Consider the following 16,186-nt stretch of genomic DNA (forward strand, 5'->3'; position numbering starts at 1 on the left):
TCTCTTGTAGTAACTGCCGTCCACTTCTTTAAACAGGCTGTTAGACCTGTCAGCCCTTTGGGTGGTCCCTCCTCATCATTATTTATTTTGTCCCACTTTTGCCTCAAACCCTGTTAGAATTTTTCCTTTTTGGGAACCACCAGACTTTTTAGTATTGATGCAGATTCAGGGAGCCATTTTATCTACCCCTGGAACTTCTGTCTGAGGGCCTGGAGCACAAAATGGTGGCCACCTGTTACATCACCAGCACCCACTGGAACCTACTAGAACCTTCTGCAACATTCTGGAGCCCTGTGACAGTTGGAGGCAGTTTAGAATGTTGGGAAGCTAAGACAGAGAGTGGGCAGTTGGCACCTGACTGGTGAGGAGTGAGCAGCAGAAACCTGAAGGAGGAAGGAGTGAGGCAGCAGGGGTGGAAACTTGTGCCTGGAGTGGGGTCCATAAACCCACCCTTGATACTAGTCCCTACTGACTGAGCCCAGCCTGGAGCCCTGTGTGGGAAGAAGCAAGAAAAACCATCTTAAGGACCTGGACAGCAGGAACAGGCCTTAGAAGCAAAGAACAGCAAAGTCCTGACCTGATTATTGGTTTTCCTGGAGTCCGACGTCGAGAAGCCTAGAGACCCGGAGCCCGAGGTGGAGAAGCGGCGCTGACTGGAAAAGCAGACGTCGTACCCGGAGCCGCCAGAGGTCGAGAGAGGGCGCCGACGGAGGTCGTAGAGAGTACCAGAGGTCGAGGAGGAAGTCACCCGAGGTCGAGTGAGCGGCGTCGACGGGGGAGTGAAGTCCGCCCTCCGGAGTCGCCGGAGACCGAGGTGAAGCGTGCCGGAGGTCGGGAGTGGAGATCGCACTCCGGAGTCGCCGGAACCTGAGGAGAGGAGCACCGGAGGTCGGGAGTGGGGATCGCACTCCGGAGCCGCCGGAAGTCGACATCGAGCCAAGGCCGGCCGACGTCATCGAACCTGAGGTCGCCATCGGACCGGAGCCGCCTGAAGTCGACATCGAGCCAAGACTGCCCGACGTCATCGAACCGGTGGACGAGATCGAGCCGAGGCCGCCGACATCGAACCGGAACCGCCTACCGGCGTCGTCAAGAACTGACATTTCGCCGAGGCCGCCGACATCGAACCGGAACCGCCTCACGGCGTCGACACGACTCCAGCGGCGTCGGAGCTTCAGAAAAAGGGCAGTAAGTGGAATAGAGGGCGCCTAAGGCCCTGTGGAATCCTGAGAGACTACCCTAGGGGCTAGAGAGGTGCTGGAACCAGCTTGATTGTGCCAGGGGTGAGCTGAGACTAATTCAGAGGGGTTGTGTAGAGTGAGGGAGCCAGGTCTCTAGAATTTCCCCCCCTTGATCTACCTCAGTTTAGGCCTCAGCCTTGTCCAAGCCAGGGAGTAGACACCCTCAAGCCATCCATCTAACCACAAGCTGTGACTGGGCCAAATCAGCCCATAGAAATCTAAATGTGATCTGATTCTATAAGTGTCACTGTCAGCTTTTAATTATTTATTGAGAGCACTGTATTTATTGTATTTAACCTATTTATTGCTACACTGTATTTATTGTTCCACAGTATTTATTGTCGCACAATATTTATTGGTTTGCAGTATTTATTGCCTCAGAATATTTAATTGCCTGTATGTAATGCACTTATATTTATGCCTTTATTATTTATGATCACCCCTATTTATTGAATCATTAAGACAGTATTTATTTGACCTGCACTATTTAAAAAGCCTTGTATATTGTGATTGTGTTATTATTTATTTAATCAGCAACTAAGAGAAAAGAAGATAAACACAGAGATATTTTCATAATTTTTAAGGTGTAGTGTCGTTTTTGGAACGGATGCACGCATGGTTATTGTGTGGGTATTGCGTATGCTTAACACGGTGCCTGACCCCTGACCACTCGAGCCAAGCTACCACTGTGTATGTCTGGAAAGACCCCGTTACCACCACCCTTTCCGGTGTGGGAGTGGGGTTTTTCTAACACAGGCAATTGTTAACCTCCGATCCTACAAGCATATGATAGATTGACGGAGCTTCTGCCATATTACTGACCTCCTCTCCGGTCAATAATATTTGCATATTGGACAAAAATCATGCATAGTAATAAAATGAAAAATCAGGTATCGACCAGCCACCCCTTTCTCTTGGGAGAGTCCTAAACCATGCGACTTGTCTAGGTTTGCCCGGGGACCAGAGAAATTGAGCACAAAATGCCTGTAAATTATTGAAGTTGAGCCCGTGTAATTTCTAAAGGGACGGATCAAAAAAAAATATAAGCCCTAGGGAGTATATTCGTTTTTAAAATGTTACGTCTACCCACCAATGTGAGATAAAGACGCCCCCACCTTTCTAAAGATTGTTTAATACTGTTCATTATAGCCACCCAGTTAGCTTCCACCAGCTCTTTCATAGATATTCGGATTTTAATCCCTAGATATGTCACTTCCCTGACCACTCTTAGATCATTGGGCATACTATTGTTTGTACATTGTATTTGCGTTTTTGTTGTATTCAACTTATAGCCTGATATCTCATCAAATTCTTGGGCTAAGCGTTCCACCTCCAATTTAGCCGTAACCGGATCTGCAGTAGTGATGGCTATATCGTCCACATAGGCAAAAACAGAATACTGAATCCCCTAAACAATAAACGGTTTCACCAAGGTGCTTTTCTCCAACATATCTACAAATGGGTTGCTGTACAGGGCAAATAACATGGGGGGGACAAGGACACCCCTGTCGAGTCCCTCTAGTTATTTTTACCGGTTCCGATACCATGCCCATTGAACATATCCTGGCTACCGTTGACTTATATAGTACTTGTATAGCCTGAATAACCCCTTGTCCAAAACCCAACCGATACAGGATGTCCCATAAGTAGTCCCAGGCAACACGATCAAACGCTTTCTCAGCGTCAAGCAATATTAGCCCCAAATCCCTCCCTTCCACCTGGGCAATATCAAATAAAGTTACCACTTTATTAACATGTGAAACCATCCCTCGGCCAGGAATGAAGCCATGCTGATGTAGGGAAACTAACGGTAAAATAACCTTTGCCAACTGATTTGCCAATATTTTGGCATAGATTTTCCCGTCGCAGTTAACCAATGAGATCGGTCGGTAAGACCCCGGAAACTCTGATGGTTTCCCCTTCTTCTCGAATACCACAATAGTGGCTTCATCCCAAGAACTTGGTGCATGCCCATTTTGTGCTGCTCGAATGGTTGCCAACATATCTGAAAGAAACGTTGTGCGCCAAAATGACGTCATCGTAGTACTTAGACGCCGCCCTCGCGTGCTGTTGTCAGTTCTTTTTTTTTCTGCGCCAGACAGCGCCGATCCGGGAAGAGCTTACCCCTTTAGTCACTTTTTGACTAAAACTTTTTGAGACTCTTTTGTCTACTCGTCGACCCGAACTGGTGCCGGTAGGATGCCTGGTTTTAAAGCCTGTGACTCCTGTTACCGACTGATGTCTTTACTGCCATGGGGCCGACCACGACGCGGAGTCGTGCCCCGACTGTCGGGCCTTGACCTTGAAGGCTAGGCAGGAGCGGACCTGCAAGCTTCTCGAGCTCAGACACTCGGCTCCGCGCCGTTCACGGTCCCGGTGGAGGTCCAAGGACCGGTCGCGGAGCCGCAGCCACCACCACCGATCGTCGGGATCCAAGTCTTCGGGTAAGTCGAAGCACAGTAAGAAGTCCAAGAGACGACATCGCTCTTCGGACTCCCCTCGCCGGTCGCGCGACTCGGTCGAGGGTCCGGGTGGCACCGCGTTCGTCCCCATACCCGCCGGTCCCTGGGACTGATGCGACTCCGGCGGAGATCAGTGCCTTCCCCTCGGCCATGAGGGGCCTGGCTTCGCCGTCGAAACCTGCCGGTGCGCCTTTGGGCCCCGCAGACTCGACTGGGAGGCCTAGTGAGCTGGTGGCTCCAGCCCCGGCGCTGTCGTCGACTTCGGTCCCGACGTCGCAGGTCCCTGTGGGATCCAGGCCTGAATCTGTCGAGGCCGGTCGACCTCACGATGCCTCCTCCGCCGGCGTCAACACCAGTTCTGCCCCCGGTGCCGTCTCCGGACGACGCCGTTCCCCGGTTTAGCCCCGGTCCGACGCCGATGGATGACCATTTCATCTTCCGCCCGGCTCCGATCATTCCCCCTGTTTATCAGGAATCGGATGACGGTGGCGACTGGGAGGGGTCGGATGACCCTCTGGCCCGCCAGGGCTAGTTATCACAGGACTGGGCAGATGAGCTGGAGGATGTCAGTGGCCTTGACACCTCCCCTGACACTGGCTTCATCTCTCCTCCGACCGTGGCTTCGGAGGAAGGTGCTACCTTTTCTATGGCGTTGCGTATGGCGGCTGAAGCCCTCGGGCTGGAGCTACCTACTGTGGCCGTGAGGACTAACCTCCTCACTGAAGTCCTCCAACCGTCAGCAAGCTCCTCAGAGCCTCTGCTGCCGTTTAGCGAAGCACTGATGGACGTTCTGAAGGGCACCTGGTCCAAGCCCTCCACAGTACCTCCTGTGGATCTGAACGTGGCCCGACGCCACCGCCCTGCACCTGGCGACCTCAGTTTTCTGTCCCAACACCCCACCCCTGAGAGCCTGGTTATCCAGGCCTCTACTTCCCAGACCTCCTTCCCGTCCGCTCACCCGGATCGGGAATCCAAGAGACTGGAGCAGTTTGGCAAAAACTCCCTTAGTTTAGGGCTGCGGTCGATTAACACCGCTTGTCTCTTGGACCGTTATGCCATCCGATGTGGTTTGGACACGACGGACTCACTTTGCAGGGCAATGTCGTCCACGATGGCGCTTCGGCGTCATGCCTGGCTGCGGTCCATGTCTTTTTTTCGGGAATGTCCAGAGCACCCTCATGGACATGCCCTTTGATGGCGATAGCCTCTTTGGCGACAAAGTGGACAGTGCGCTGGTGTGCTTTAAGGACTCCAGGGCTACGGCCAAGTCCTTGGGTCTCTCGGCCCGCACCTGCAAACTTCCGCTTTTTGCCCCTTTCGTGGCCAAGGAACGGGCACCCCTCACGTCTGCCTAGCCACAGGCCGCAGAACCATCCTCCACGCGTCGCGGACGTGGATTCCGCCGAGGCGGTACAGGGGGTCAACGTGCTGGTCCATCCACATGCACCCCAGCAGCATCCACCTCAAAGCCTTCCTAGTCCGTGCTTTCAGGCCCTTTCCACGCCAGTGGGCGGCAGAGTTCGCCATCACCTGCTCCACTGGCGTTCCATCACTTCGGACAGGTGGGTACTGCAAATCGTCCGAAGGGGCTACTCCCTCCCCTTCGAGACGACCCCTCCAGCCATGCCGCCGCAGTGCAACCGCATGTCGGGGGATCACTTGAATCTTCTACGGGAGGAAGTTGTAGCCCTCTTGGCCAAAGGGGCCGTCAAGCTCGTTCCTGGTGCAGAAGTAGGCCGTGGTTGTTATTCCCACTACTTTCTGGTTCCCAAGAAGGGAAAAGGGGGCCTACGCCCTATTTTGGACCTCAGAAGCGTCAACGCCTTCCTCCGGAAGGAGAGGTTCAAGATGCTCACCTTAGCTCAGGTTCTGGCTGCCCTAGACCCTGGAGACTGGATGGTAGCGTTGGACTTACAGGACGCTTATTTTCACATTCCCGTACTGCCGGCGTTATCTGCGGTTCACGGTGGGTCAGGAGCATTTTCAGTTTACTGTGCTCCCCTTCGGACTCACCAGTGCCCCTCGGGTGTTCACGAAAGTGATGGCGGTGGTCGCAGCTCATCTGCGCAGATCAGGGGTTCCAGTCTTCCCCTATCTCGACGACTGGCTGTTGAAGGCGGGCTCGCCCCAGCAAGTCATCTTCCACCTCCAGACTACGGCCGACCTCCTGCTTTTACTGGGGTTCTCCATCAACGTGCCGAAATCGCATCTGAGTCCCTCCCAGAAGCTCCTTTTCATCGGGGCGGTGCTGGACTCGGCGCAGTTCCGGGCTTATCCTCCGGAGCAGCGGGTCCGGGATATTCAGGCTCTGATTCCCATCTTTCAGCCTCTATCCCGGGTTTCGGTCAGGTTGGTGTTGCGACTTCTGGGTCCGATGGCTTCCTGCATCCTGTTAGTGCATCACGCCAGGGGGCGAATGCGGGCTCTGCAGTGGGACCTGAAGTTTCAGTGGGCCCAGCATCGGGGCAACCTGTCCGACCATGTCTTAATCGCGGAGGGCACCGCACAGCAGTTGCAGTGGTGTCTCACGAACCGCGATTGGGTCAGCGGCAGATTCCTCTCCCAAACCCACCCGGAGCACGTAGTGGTGACGAATGCGTCCCTCCTGGGATGGGGGGCCACATGGGAGAGGCGGAGATCAGAGGACTCTGGTCTCCAGTGGAGTCTCAGCTCCATATCAACCTTTTGGAGCTGAGAGCGATCCGACTTGCACTGAAGGCATTCCTTCCCATTGTCCGGGGAAGTGTGGTGCAGGTGTTCACGGACAACACCACCGCCATGTGGTATTGCAACAAACAGGGCGGGTGGGGTTGTGGACTCTTTGTCAGGAGGCTCTGCGCCTCTGGACTTGGCTGGAACATCAGGGCATCACCCTGGTGGTTCAACATCTGGCGGGCTCTCTGAACGCCAGAGCAGACGAACTCAGCCGCCAGTGCATGATGAATCACGAATGGCGTCTAAACTAGGACGTGGCGCAAGGCCTCTTTCGGCAGTGGGGCGAGCCTTGGTTAGATACATTCGCCACCGAAGCGAACGCGCAATGTCAGCAGTTCTGCGTGTTGAAGTTTCCAAGGCGGCACTCGCTCGGGGACGCCTTTCGTCGCGAGTAGAGTTCTGTTGTACGCCTTTCCACCTATACCACTTCTGCCCAGAGTGCTGAAGAAGATCAGGCACGACCGGGCCCAAGTCATCGTGGTGGCTCCGGATTTGGCACGAAGGTACTGTTATCCCGAGCTACTCAGTCTGTCAATCGATCCCCCAATACGACTGCCTCTTCAGGGGGACCTTCTGTCGCAGCAGCAGGGGATGGTCCTCCACCCGAACCTGTCCAGTCTCCACCTCCATGCGTGGAGATTGAGCGGCGACAGTTGATGCCATTTGTCTTGCCTCCTGAAGTCTGCGATGTGATTCTGGCAGCCAGGCGTCCCTCCACTAAAACGGTATACACCTGTAGGTGGAACAAATTTGTGGCATGGTGCACAGCAAAGGATGTGCATCCCCTTTCCGCCCCTCTTTCTGAGGTTCTTCTCTTTCTTCTTTCTTTGGCCCAGCAGGGCTCTGCTCTGGGCACTCTTAAAGGTTATCTTTCTGCTATCTCTGCCTTCCTCCGGCTTCCTGATCAGCCTTCTCTTTTCAAATCCCCTGTTGTTTCTCGAATCCTTAAGGGCATTACTCACATGTTTCCTCTTGTCCCTTTTGTAATGCCTCAGTGGGATTTGAATCTTGTTTTGACATATCTGATTTGCGCTCCCTTTGAGCCACTTCATAATTGTCCTCTTCGTCTGTTGACGCTTAAGACGGCTTTCCTGGTAGCCATCACCTCTGCTAGAAGGGTGAGTGAGCTCCAGGCTCTCTCTTCTAAGCCTCCTTTCCTTTCTGTCCATCCAGACAAGGTTGTGCTCCGCACTCGCCCTTCCTTCCTTCCTTCCTTCCTAAGGTTGTGACCGCCTTTCACATCGGGCAGTCTGTTACGCTGCCCACCTTCTTTCCGCCTCCGCATCCCTCAAAAGAGGAAGAGAGGCTCCACCGTCTGGACCCAAAACGTGCGCTCTCCTTCTATCTGGACCGCACAAAACAGTTCCGGGTGGACGACCAACTCTTCGTTGGCTACGTGGGCGTAAGAAGGGGCGGGCGGTGCACAAGCAGACCATCTCTCGGTGAGTCGTTTTGTGCATCAAAGTTTGTTACTCCTTAGCTAAAAAGGAACCTCCTGTTGGGCTGAGGGCCCATTCCACTCGGGCCACGGCGGCGACGACTGCCCTGGGTCGGGGAGTCTCCTTGCAGGACATCTGTCAGGCAGCAACGTGGGCCTCGCTGCACACGTTTGCCAAGCATTATTGCCTGGATAGCCAAGTCCGGAAAGACTGCTTCTTTGGCCATTCTGTTCTCCAGGACTTTCTGGTGTTATCTTGGTTCGCAGACCCACCACGGGGGTTGGTATTGCTGGGGTATCTATTCTAAGGTGAGGAATCTAACTAACGTGTTTCTTTCAGATGAACAAGTTACTTACCTTCGGTAACGATGTATCTGTAAGAAACATTAGTTAGTTGAATTCCTCACCGACTCGCCCATCCTCCCCGCTCTGCGAACCGATATCTAGGGTTGAGGTTATCCCTTTCAGGGCCCTAGAATTTTTTGGCACCAGTGTCTGTCTCTTGCATGGCTCTGCGTTCCTGGCGCGGAAAGCTATGTACAAAAAGTGACGTCAGCGCGCGAGGGTGGCGTCTAAGTGTTCCGACGACGTCATCACGACGACGGACGCAGAGCCGCAGACGACGCCTAGTGACGCGCAAGGGGTATTGCTGACGTAAAATCTTTCCGGATCCAGCCTGACGCCTGGGGATATTCTAAGGTGAGGAATCTAACTAACTAATGTTTCTACAGATACATCGTTACCGAAGGTAAGTAACTTGTTCATCAGTCTTAAGGTCATGAAAAAAAAACCTATAGACCTCCCCGGGGAGCTTATCCGGTCCTGCAGCCTTACCATTCGCCAAGTTCTTAATAGCCATCTCTAACTCCTCCATCGTAATATGGCTGACTAATACCTCTGCCTGCTCCTGATCTATCTGCATCAAATCTTCTAAGATAGCTGAATTACTTGCAGAGTCCTGTGGCTTCTGTTGAGTATATAAATCTGTATAAAGCTTATGGAAAATCGCAAGGATCTCTCGAGAGTCGTTCTAAGACCCGCAAATCTATGGGAGGCTTCCTTCATCTGCAGTCAAAAAGCTAGACACTGACCTTCCGCCTCACCATACTCATGGCACTCCTTTTTATAAATTAAATATTTCCGAGCATTTTCCTTATTCCATAGAATATTAATATTTGCCCGACATCTTGCCTCACTAGTTTCAAGATCTGCAATATCCTCAGGTTGCAAAATTCCTTGTGTGTTTTTCCTCAGCTAATCTCAATTTAGAATATAGTTCCTGTAATTCTAATTTAGCTTTCTTTTGATAATGTATCCCGAAACTCAATACTTCCCCTCTAAAGCAGGCTTTAAAAGTGTCCCAAAGAACTGCTACATTGACAGATTGTCTACTATTATCAAAAAAATCTTTAATTCATATCTGCATATGCTCTCTAAAACTACCATCAAGCAATAGCTTCCTATCAAATTAAAAAGTTATTGGGGGGCTACCTACAGAAAGAGCGGGAATTTCTAAAGGTATTGGTGCGTGATCAGAGGTGACACTAGGAAATATATGCCCCTGTGAGTAATACAGAAGATATAAAAAAATAATCTAGACGTGCTAACTTCTGATGGGGAAAGGAGTAAACCTTGAACCCAGGTGCTGCTGCTTGAAGAAAATCCCACGCATCAAGTAATCCATGATCCTTTAACAAATTATACAATGCCTTAAACACCCTGGGTTTCCTCCCCGTGTATCCTTGTATCCCGCCCTGTAATTCTTTCTTAACCAAGTTTATATTAAAGTCTCCGCATAATACCAAAGGTACCGGCCACAATGCGAGTTCCAAATGTAACTGTTCCAAAACTAAAGATTCATCAAAATTAGACCCATAAATAGTACATAGTGTAAATTTAGAACAACCCAAGCCGCATTCCACGATTAACCACCGCCCCAATTTATCTGCTAAAAAATGACCTGAGGTCTGGATAGCAGGTTTAGCAAGTATTGCTATGCCCCGCGTCATTGACGCTTGTTGTGAGGCAGCCAAAAGTACAAAACCTAAATTTGTCAACATTTGACGTTTCCCCCACGGAATGTGCGTTTCTCGGATACATAGCAAATCCGGTTGAATCACGCGAAGTTCAGCGGCAACCCTTTGCATCTTATTATAATTGTTGAGGCCGCACACATTTAAAGAACATATTCTAACCCCCCTGCTGGCCATTGGAAAAAAAGAAAAGAAAAAATGAACAAGCCCTTACTGCAATTTTAAGCAAGACATCAAATCTTCAACTATCAAATACTTTTTCCATGCTGATACTGTGGATTATTTTTCCTGATTTTACCCCACCTAACACCCCCTGCATCCTCCCACCCTCAAACCCTACCTACCCAATCCCCCGCAGAGACCCCCCCCCCCCCCGTCCCCCCCCCCCAATGAGGCTTCAGGACCAATGGTCCTTGTGATGACAAGCTCCCAATCACCCAATGCCGTTTCCCGCAAACCCTATCCCAGCCCATGTGGAGAAAGAAAAAAGTCCCCCATAAGCCACAATCTATATTGCATATACTTTACAATTGCTAAACATCCTTTTAATGGCAATAATACCAGAAAAATAAAGAATAAGAATGTTCCTTCCCCCTCCTGGCTGGGAAACACTCAGAACAAGAAAGAAAAAAGAAAAAGCAGTGTTACATAGGGGACGGGGCACACCATTCTAACCTAAAAAATTCAACAACAACGAAGAAAAAACAGCATTTTTCTATTAGATGGTATTATCCCAACCCCACCATTATACACCCACTCGGTCCAGGAAAGAGAAAAAAAGTAAAACAAAAAGAAAGAGAGCTCCCTCAAGAGCGAAACCATCTGTAACAGAACCTACAGAGATTTCAGGAATTCTTTTGCTGAAACCTCTGTGGAAAAGTATCGAGTACGATCCTGAAAAATAACTTTATATTTGGCTGGATTCAATAAAAATACTTGAGCTCCTTTAGCTTGAAACAGCGGGATAAGCTGACGTAGCTGCCAGCGATTCTCTTCAGTGAAGTGGCAGAAATCCGGCCTAACAAAAAACTCAAAATCTTTCCCTGCTCCTTTTTTATCTGGGCGGGCTAGCTGGTAAACCTCTTCCCTAGCTAAGAAGCTGTTGAAAGAAATCAAAAATGCTCTAAGCTTATCCGATGCTTGACCCACTCTCGGACCAATATAAAAGGGGAAACAATGTGCTCTTTCTATCTCTCTATTCCAGTCCCATCTAGTTAACTCAGGGAATGCATCTGTAAAAAATCAACAATAAACTTGGATCTTCTCCTTCCCGCCCCTCCGGAATCTGTAGCACTCTAAGGTTTTTCCTGCGTGAGCGATTCTCTAAATCGGCCAGCTTCCACTATGTGTCCTCTTTCATAGTACGCAAAGATTCAGTCAAGGCCTTTTGTGCCACAAGCTCGTCTTCAAGACGCAAAATGCGTGCCTCTGCTTCATTAAATCTTGATGTAAAATCTGAGCAAGTTTTAGCGATACGGCGTACTGAGTTTTGAAGTTTCCGGCAAAGGTTCTGCACTCTTTGACTTTCCAACCTTGTTTCCTCCTGATGGGACATTATTGATTGGTAAATTAGGGCTAAAGATGTATCTTCTGGAGGGTTAATTGCATCTGTGTCTATCTGTAGCCCACCAGGGTGATCCTTTTCAAATTCCATGTTAGTGATTTCATGATCTAATTTCTTACGAACAGTATGCAGACTACCGTCCAAAAACTCGCCAAAGTCTTCCAAGTACGCACTGCTATGGTCGCTGCCACCGTCCCCATTCGCTTGGGCTTTAAAGATTGCCACTAAATCCTCACAGGACAATGTGGACTGATCAGATAATGGAAAAAAATCACCAGATTCAGCATCGTGTACTTGGAGATTAACACTTTTATCTGAAGTTACCCCAATATCAGAACCCCCTGCAGTACTTGCCATTGTCGACTTAATACCGGAGTTTGAGTCAAGGGTAACACAAGTAGCCGCATCTGCAATAGGGATTTCCCCCGTAGCAACAGATGCGGAAAGAGAGCTCAAATCCTCCATCAGAGTGTGCTGCTCCTTACTCCTCTGATTGTCAAAAATACCATCATTATTAGAGAAAGTCGAGGGAGTTACAGTGGTGGGTATAGAGGCTCCATTTTTATCAGTCGTTGCGACCTCGTTTACATAGGCATCTATTATCTATTCCAGCTAGCTCTCCCGTTCCATCCATCCCCGCCACTTGTAAAGAACCCACATTCTTGCCCCTTTTTTTTTATCCTTGCCAACAGTAAAGAGCTCCGGGATAGTTCTTTTGGTCAAAGTGTCAGCTTTCAGCGCCTTAACATTTATATCGTGTTTAACAGTTTTTGCGGCTGTCGGGGGATTACCTGGCGTCTTCACTCCGCCACCGGCATTCCCTTCGCAGAGAGGATCTTCTTGTGGCCACGTTCTCCCCCGCACACCTTTGAGAGGCATTGTTGCAAACAATGGATACTCACCTCTCGGACCTCCGTATCGCCTCTGAGACGGACAAGCAGCCCGATGCCGATACAGCAGGACCGCCCAGCAGCTCCGCCGAAAACAACCAAGCCTTGCCGCGGCCACCACTGCCAAAACGCTAAGCATCCCACAGCTTCCATCACCAGGTGAGCCCACGACTCGGCGTTACTGTCCTGTACTCTCCCGTTCTGCTCCTGGATTCACTCAGTGCTTTATCGCCACTTTTACTGCACTACCGTTTGCGGGCTCTAGCATCAGTGAGCGGTTAGCTTACACGTCCAAGTTTGCGGACGCCATATTGACTCCAGCGGCGGTTCTACAGGTTCCTTATCAGATATTGAATGCCCATACCAGGCTTGAAGATTACACTTAAGAGTAAAGGAGGCTTCTCGGAAGGCTGCTTTTGAGTTTCTAGCAGCACCAACGTGGCTCTGACTTGAGATTCCCAATTCCTCACCCTACTCACAGTGACATGTGACATCAGTTCAAGAGGTTCATAAGAAGTGTTCAGGTCCCTGCAACTATTAGATGACTAGCGCCCTCAAACCTTTATAGGAAATCATCAAGGGCTGTTTTAGTTGGAGAGTTCTGATTCTGTGAAGAGAATCTGTTATAGATATTGACCAAAAGGATTGACTGGTTCCCATTTAGACTTTTAACACTCCCGGCCAATAGCTCCCTGGATTTGGTGTCCAATTTTTTAATGGTACATTTCAAATGTATGTTAACCCAAATAATGAGGCCCCCTGCTGGCCGACTGGCAGGTGAGGGGGAGGCCTCTACATAAATATTTGTAAAGCCCACTGGGCGGACCACGTCAGTGGCCCACGTCTCCTGGAGAAGGCATATATTGAAGCTGTCAATAAAGTTCCCACATTCCTCGCTGATAAGATTGGAGTTAGGCCTGTTGTGTTCCAGGACAATATCTTCAGTTTGTTGATATTTCCTGGGGTTGTAAGCTATGTAAGTGCTAGGGAATGACTCTCCTTGTCACTGGCCTCGCTGGGAGAAATCTGTAATTGCGTTTCTGCAGGTGCACTAGGGCATGAGACTCCCTCATCGGGCTAAACGTATTCATTGGGGTGGCAATCCCTCTTCTCTTCATGTACTACCACCTCCTGCCTCCCCATTGAACTGCCCCTTTTTGTAACCACTTTCTGCATTGTAATTTTGGTTGGCCGAGGGCTTAGTACTTCCCGAGTCAAATGCCTCCGTCCTCTTAAAGTGGATCTTAGATCTGTTGGGTGGTGAGGTGCGTTGGTCCAAGTTTACTAGACCATCTCTGAGATTTCCATTGGCTAACTCAAGGGTGATGTAGGCAAATCCATCATTAAAATGGCACCATAGTGTGGCTACTATATCTATTCTTATAATTGAGCGGCTTTGCCTAATTCATTGAGTGACTTTATTGGTTAAAATCTCACCATTTTCCTTAGTAGAGGGCGAAATTTTGGGTACATTTATCATGTACATTTTAATACAACCACCACCTGGATTGTTCACATGACCAGTTTGAGACAGTTTTTGAACTGGTATCTCCAGGAAAAGTATGAGGTTGGTGTCTTAAAATTGCCTTGACAGAATCCCCAGAAGCTAACATAGTGCATGGATGTGTTTGGTCCAGAGAATGCGCAATGGAGCGTTGGTAAACTGAATAACTTGGACCATCTTCACCACGTGGAACAGCAGCTCTTTGTCGTTAAGCTATTAATATATTATGAGCTAAGTAAAGCTATCCATGATGTTTTGTGTTTCATTCATTAAATGTCAAGTTTAAAATAGAGGTCAGTCTAGGTAACTCATGTTTGGTGCGTTGCATGATATATTTCTGACTGACCTTGCAGCAGTGTTTTGCGAAGGCAACGTTGACGTATATTTTATAGCGTAGTGCTTTGGATGTGTGACTGTGGGAATACATGTTTTTATCTACTTCAGTACACAGTCTGCATTTCTTTAAACACTTGAATGAAGCGTTAATTTGGTTATTGTTAAGCTTAACAGAGTAAGCAGAGTATAATTGTAATGATATACAGCAAAGTGCTTGTGTCACACTTTTAACTGTCAAATCATACCAGTTGCTAAAAGCAGTCTTTGGGGTCATTTGCCTGCTTTGATGATAGAATGCCTTTCTTTTCTCGGCTTCAGTTACCAGAGCTGTAGGACATAAGCAGTTCCACCTGCCTTTCAGGCCACATGATGATTTGTTTGCCAGAGCTATTGCGAATTGCCCTAGAACAGTGGATGTTCCTGCTTCTTTACCAACCCCGCCTCATAACTATCACGAAGAGCTGAGGTGAGATTCTCGTTTTTAAACTCAAGTTGTTGCATGCATCATGTAAGCAGTGAATTGGTTGTTCAAGGGTGAACATTTCCATTGCAACACATGCACTCATTATTATTTGAAGGCCTCGTGCTTTCAGGCAGAATCATTTTTATTCATAATATTCTTTTTACTTGTCTGGCTTGTTTTGTATTGTGAATAATATCATCTGCCTCATCATTCAAGAATTATTTTTATCCAAGGCTCACTCCAACAATAAATCTTCTCTGTACTGTCTCTCAGGATAAGGTGAAGTAAATATATGGTAAGTCCAAGGACCTATTAGGAAAAGACCCCTTACACACCAACCTGGTTGGTGTCATGCTTCATCATTGGGGTCCCAACCGGGTGGCCTAATGCTGCCCGGTTGTGCTACGACGCCTGATTACAGCGGCGCGGGTGTGGTGTGAATGTGTGATGTGAGTGTTCAAAATACCTCTGAGAATCCTTGCCAAGTAAATTTTTTTAGTGGCGGCTCAGGGTATGGTTAAAAGGCTATGTGATGCAACTGACAAGAAGTAATGATCTGTAGTTGTCTAGGTGATGTGGTCTACATGTTTCAGCCCGTTAAAAAGTTGAGGTTGGCTTTCTTCAGGACCGAGAGTTAAAAGCGTGAGTGGCAAAGCCGGGACATCGGGAGACCGCAGAAGGTTGCGCAGCGGGAATCCTCACGGAACCAAATTGATATACCGGAAGAGACCCACCCCCTCCCATGCCCTGATTAGCTGCCCTAATTTTACCTCCATAGTTTTTGAACGGTGTTAGTAAGTGTTAGACCTGTCAGCCCTTTGGCAGTTCCCTCCTCATTTTATAATTCTTTTTATGTCCCTTTTCACCTTCTCATTTTTTTGTCTACTAAACTTTTTGGGTGTAGACGTAGAGGCTCTGGGCGCCCCATTCTCACTAATTGAGGGTGAGGTGCAAGGTGTCTCACTAAAATGGAAGAGGGGATTTAGTGTTGTCACAAAATGGTGGATTAAACTGTCACCCTAGGACCTGGGCCATAGACTATCATGAGGGGTTCCAGAACCTTCTGGACCACTCTGGTCAGTCAGGGCCCAGGTTATAAATAGGGGTGAGGTAGGTCGGCCATTTTAGGTTGATAGGTGGGCTGTGAGGTAGACAGGAGTAAGGCATCTGAGTGGGGAGGTGGCTGCGCTAGAGAGGGAAATTGATAGTTCTGAGGTTCTGCGATCCTTCCCTCCTCAGCCGATACCACCCTCGACCTTTTGACCTGTCCCTGTCCCCGGCCACTGTCTGAGGTCACCTTTACCCAGGACGCTCCTACTTAATCAGGACCTCTGAAGAGAGTCAGGGAAGCGAGACCCCCTCCTGGACTATCACTCCTACATCCTGGTAGACCCCTGGGATACTGGACACCAGAACTATCGACTGATCATCCTCCTGACAGAGAGGAAGGAGACTTGGCTGTAGTCCCCAGGAGTTGGCTTATCAATGTGACCGCCTGGGTGTGCAGATCGCCTGTTTAACTTTGACCCCCCCCCCGTCA

General features: G+C 49.3%; 1 protein-coding gene across 9 annotated transcripts in view; it reads left to right on the forward strand.

Moving 5' to 3' along the window:
* KMT2C (lysine methyltransferase 2C) overlaps window positions 1-16,186 on the forward strand; it is a 1,736,691-nt gene that overhangs the window by 1,518,785 nt on the left and 201,720 nt on the right. For all 9 annotated transcript variants that reach the window (XM_085632007.1, XM_085632012.1, XM_085632004.1 and 6 more), the window contains one exon: window positions 14,502-14,649. In XM_085632007.1, the coding sequence (XP_085488133.1) occupies window positions 14,502-14,649 (148 nt within the window). The remainder of the gene's footprint in view (window positions 1-14,501; window positions 14,650-16,186) is intronic.

Source organism: Triturus cristatus, chromosome 10 (assembly GCF_964204655.1).
Source record: "Triturus cristatus chromosome 10, aTriCri1.1, whole genome shotgun sequence".
NCBI classification, from domain to species: Eukaryota; Metazoa; Chordata; class Amphibia; order Caudata; family Salamandridae; genus Triturus; species Triturus cristatus.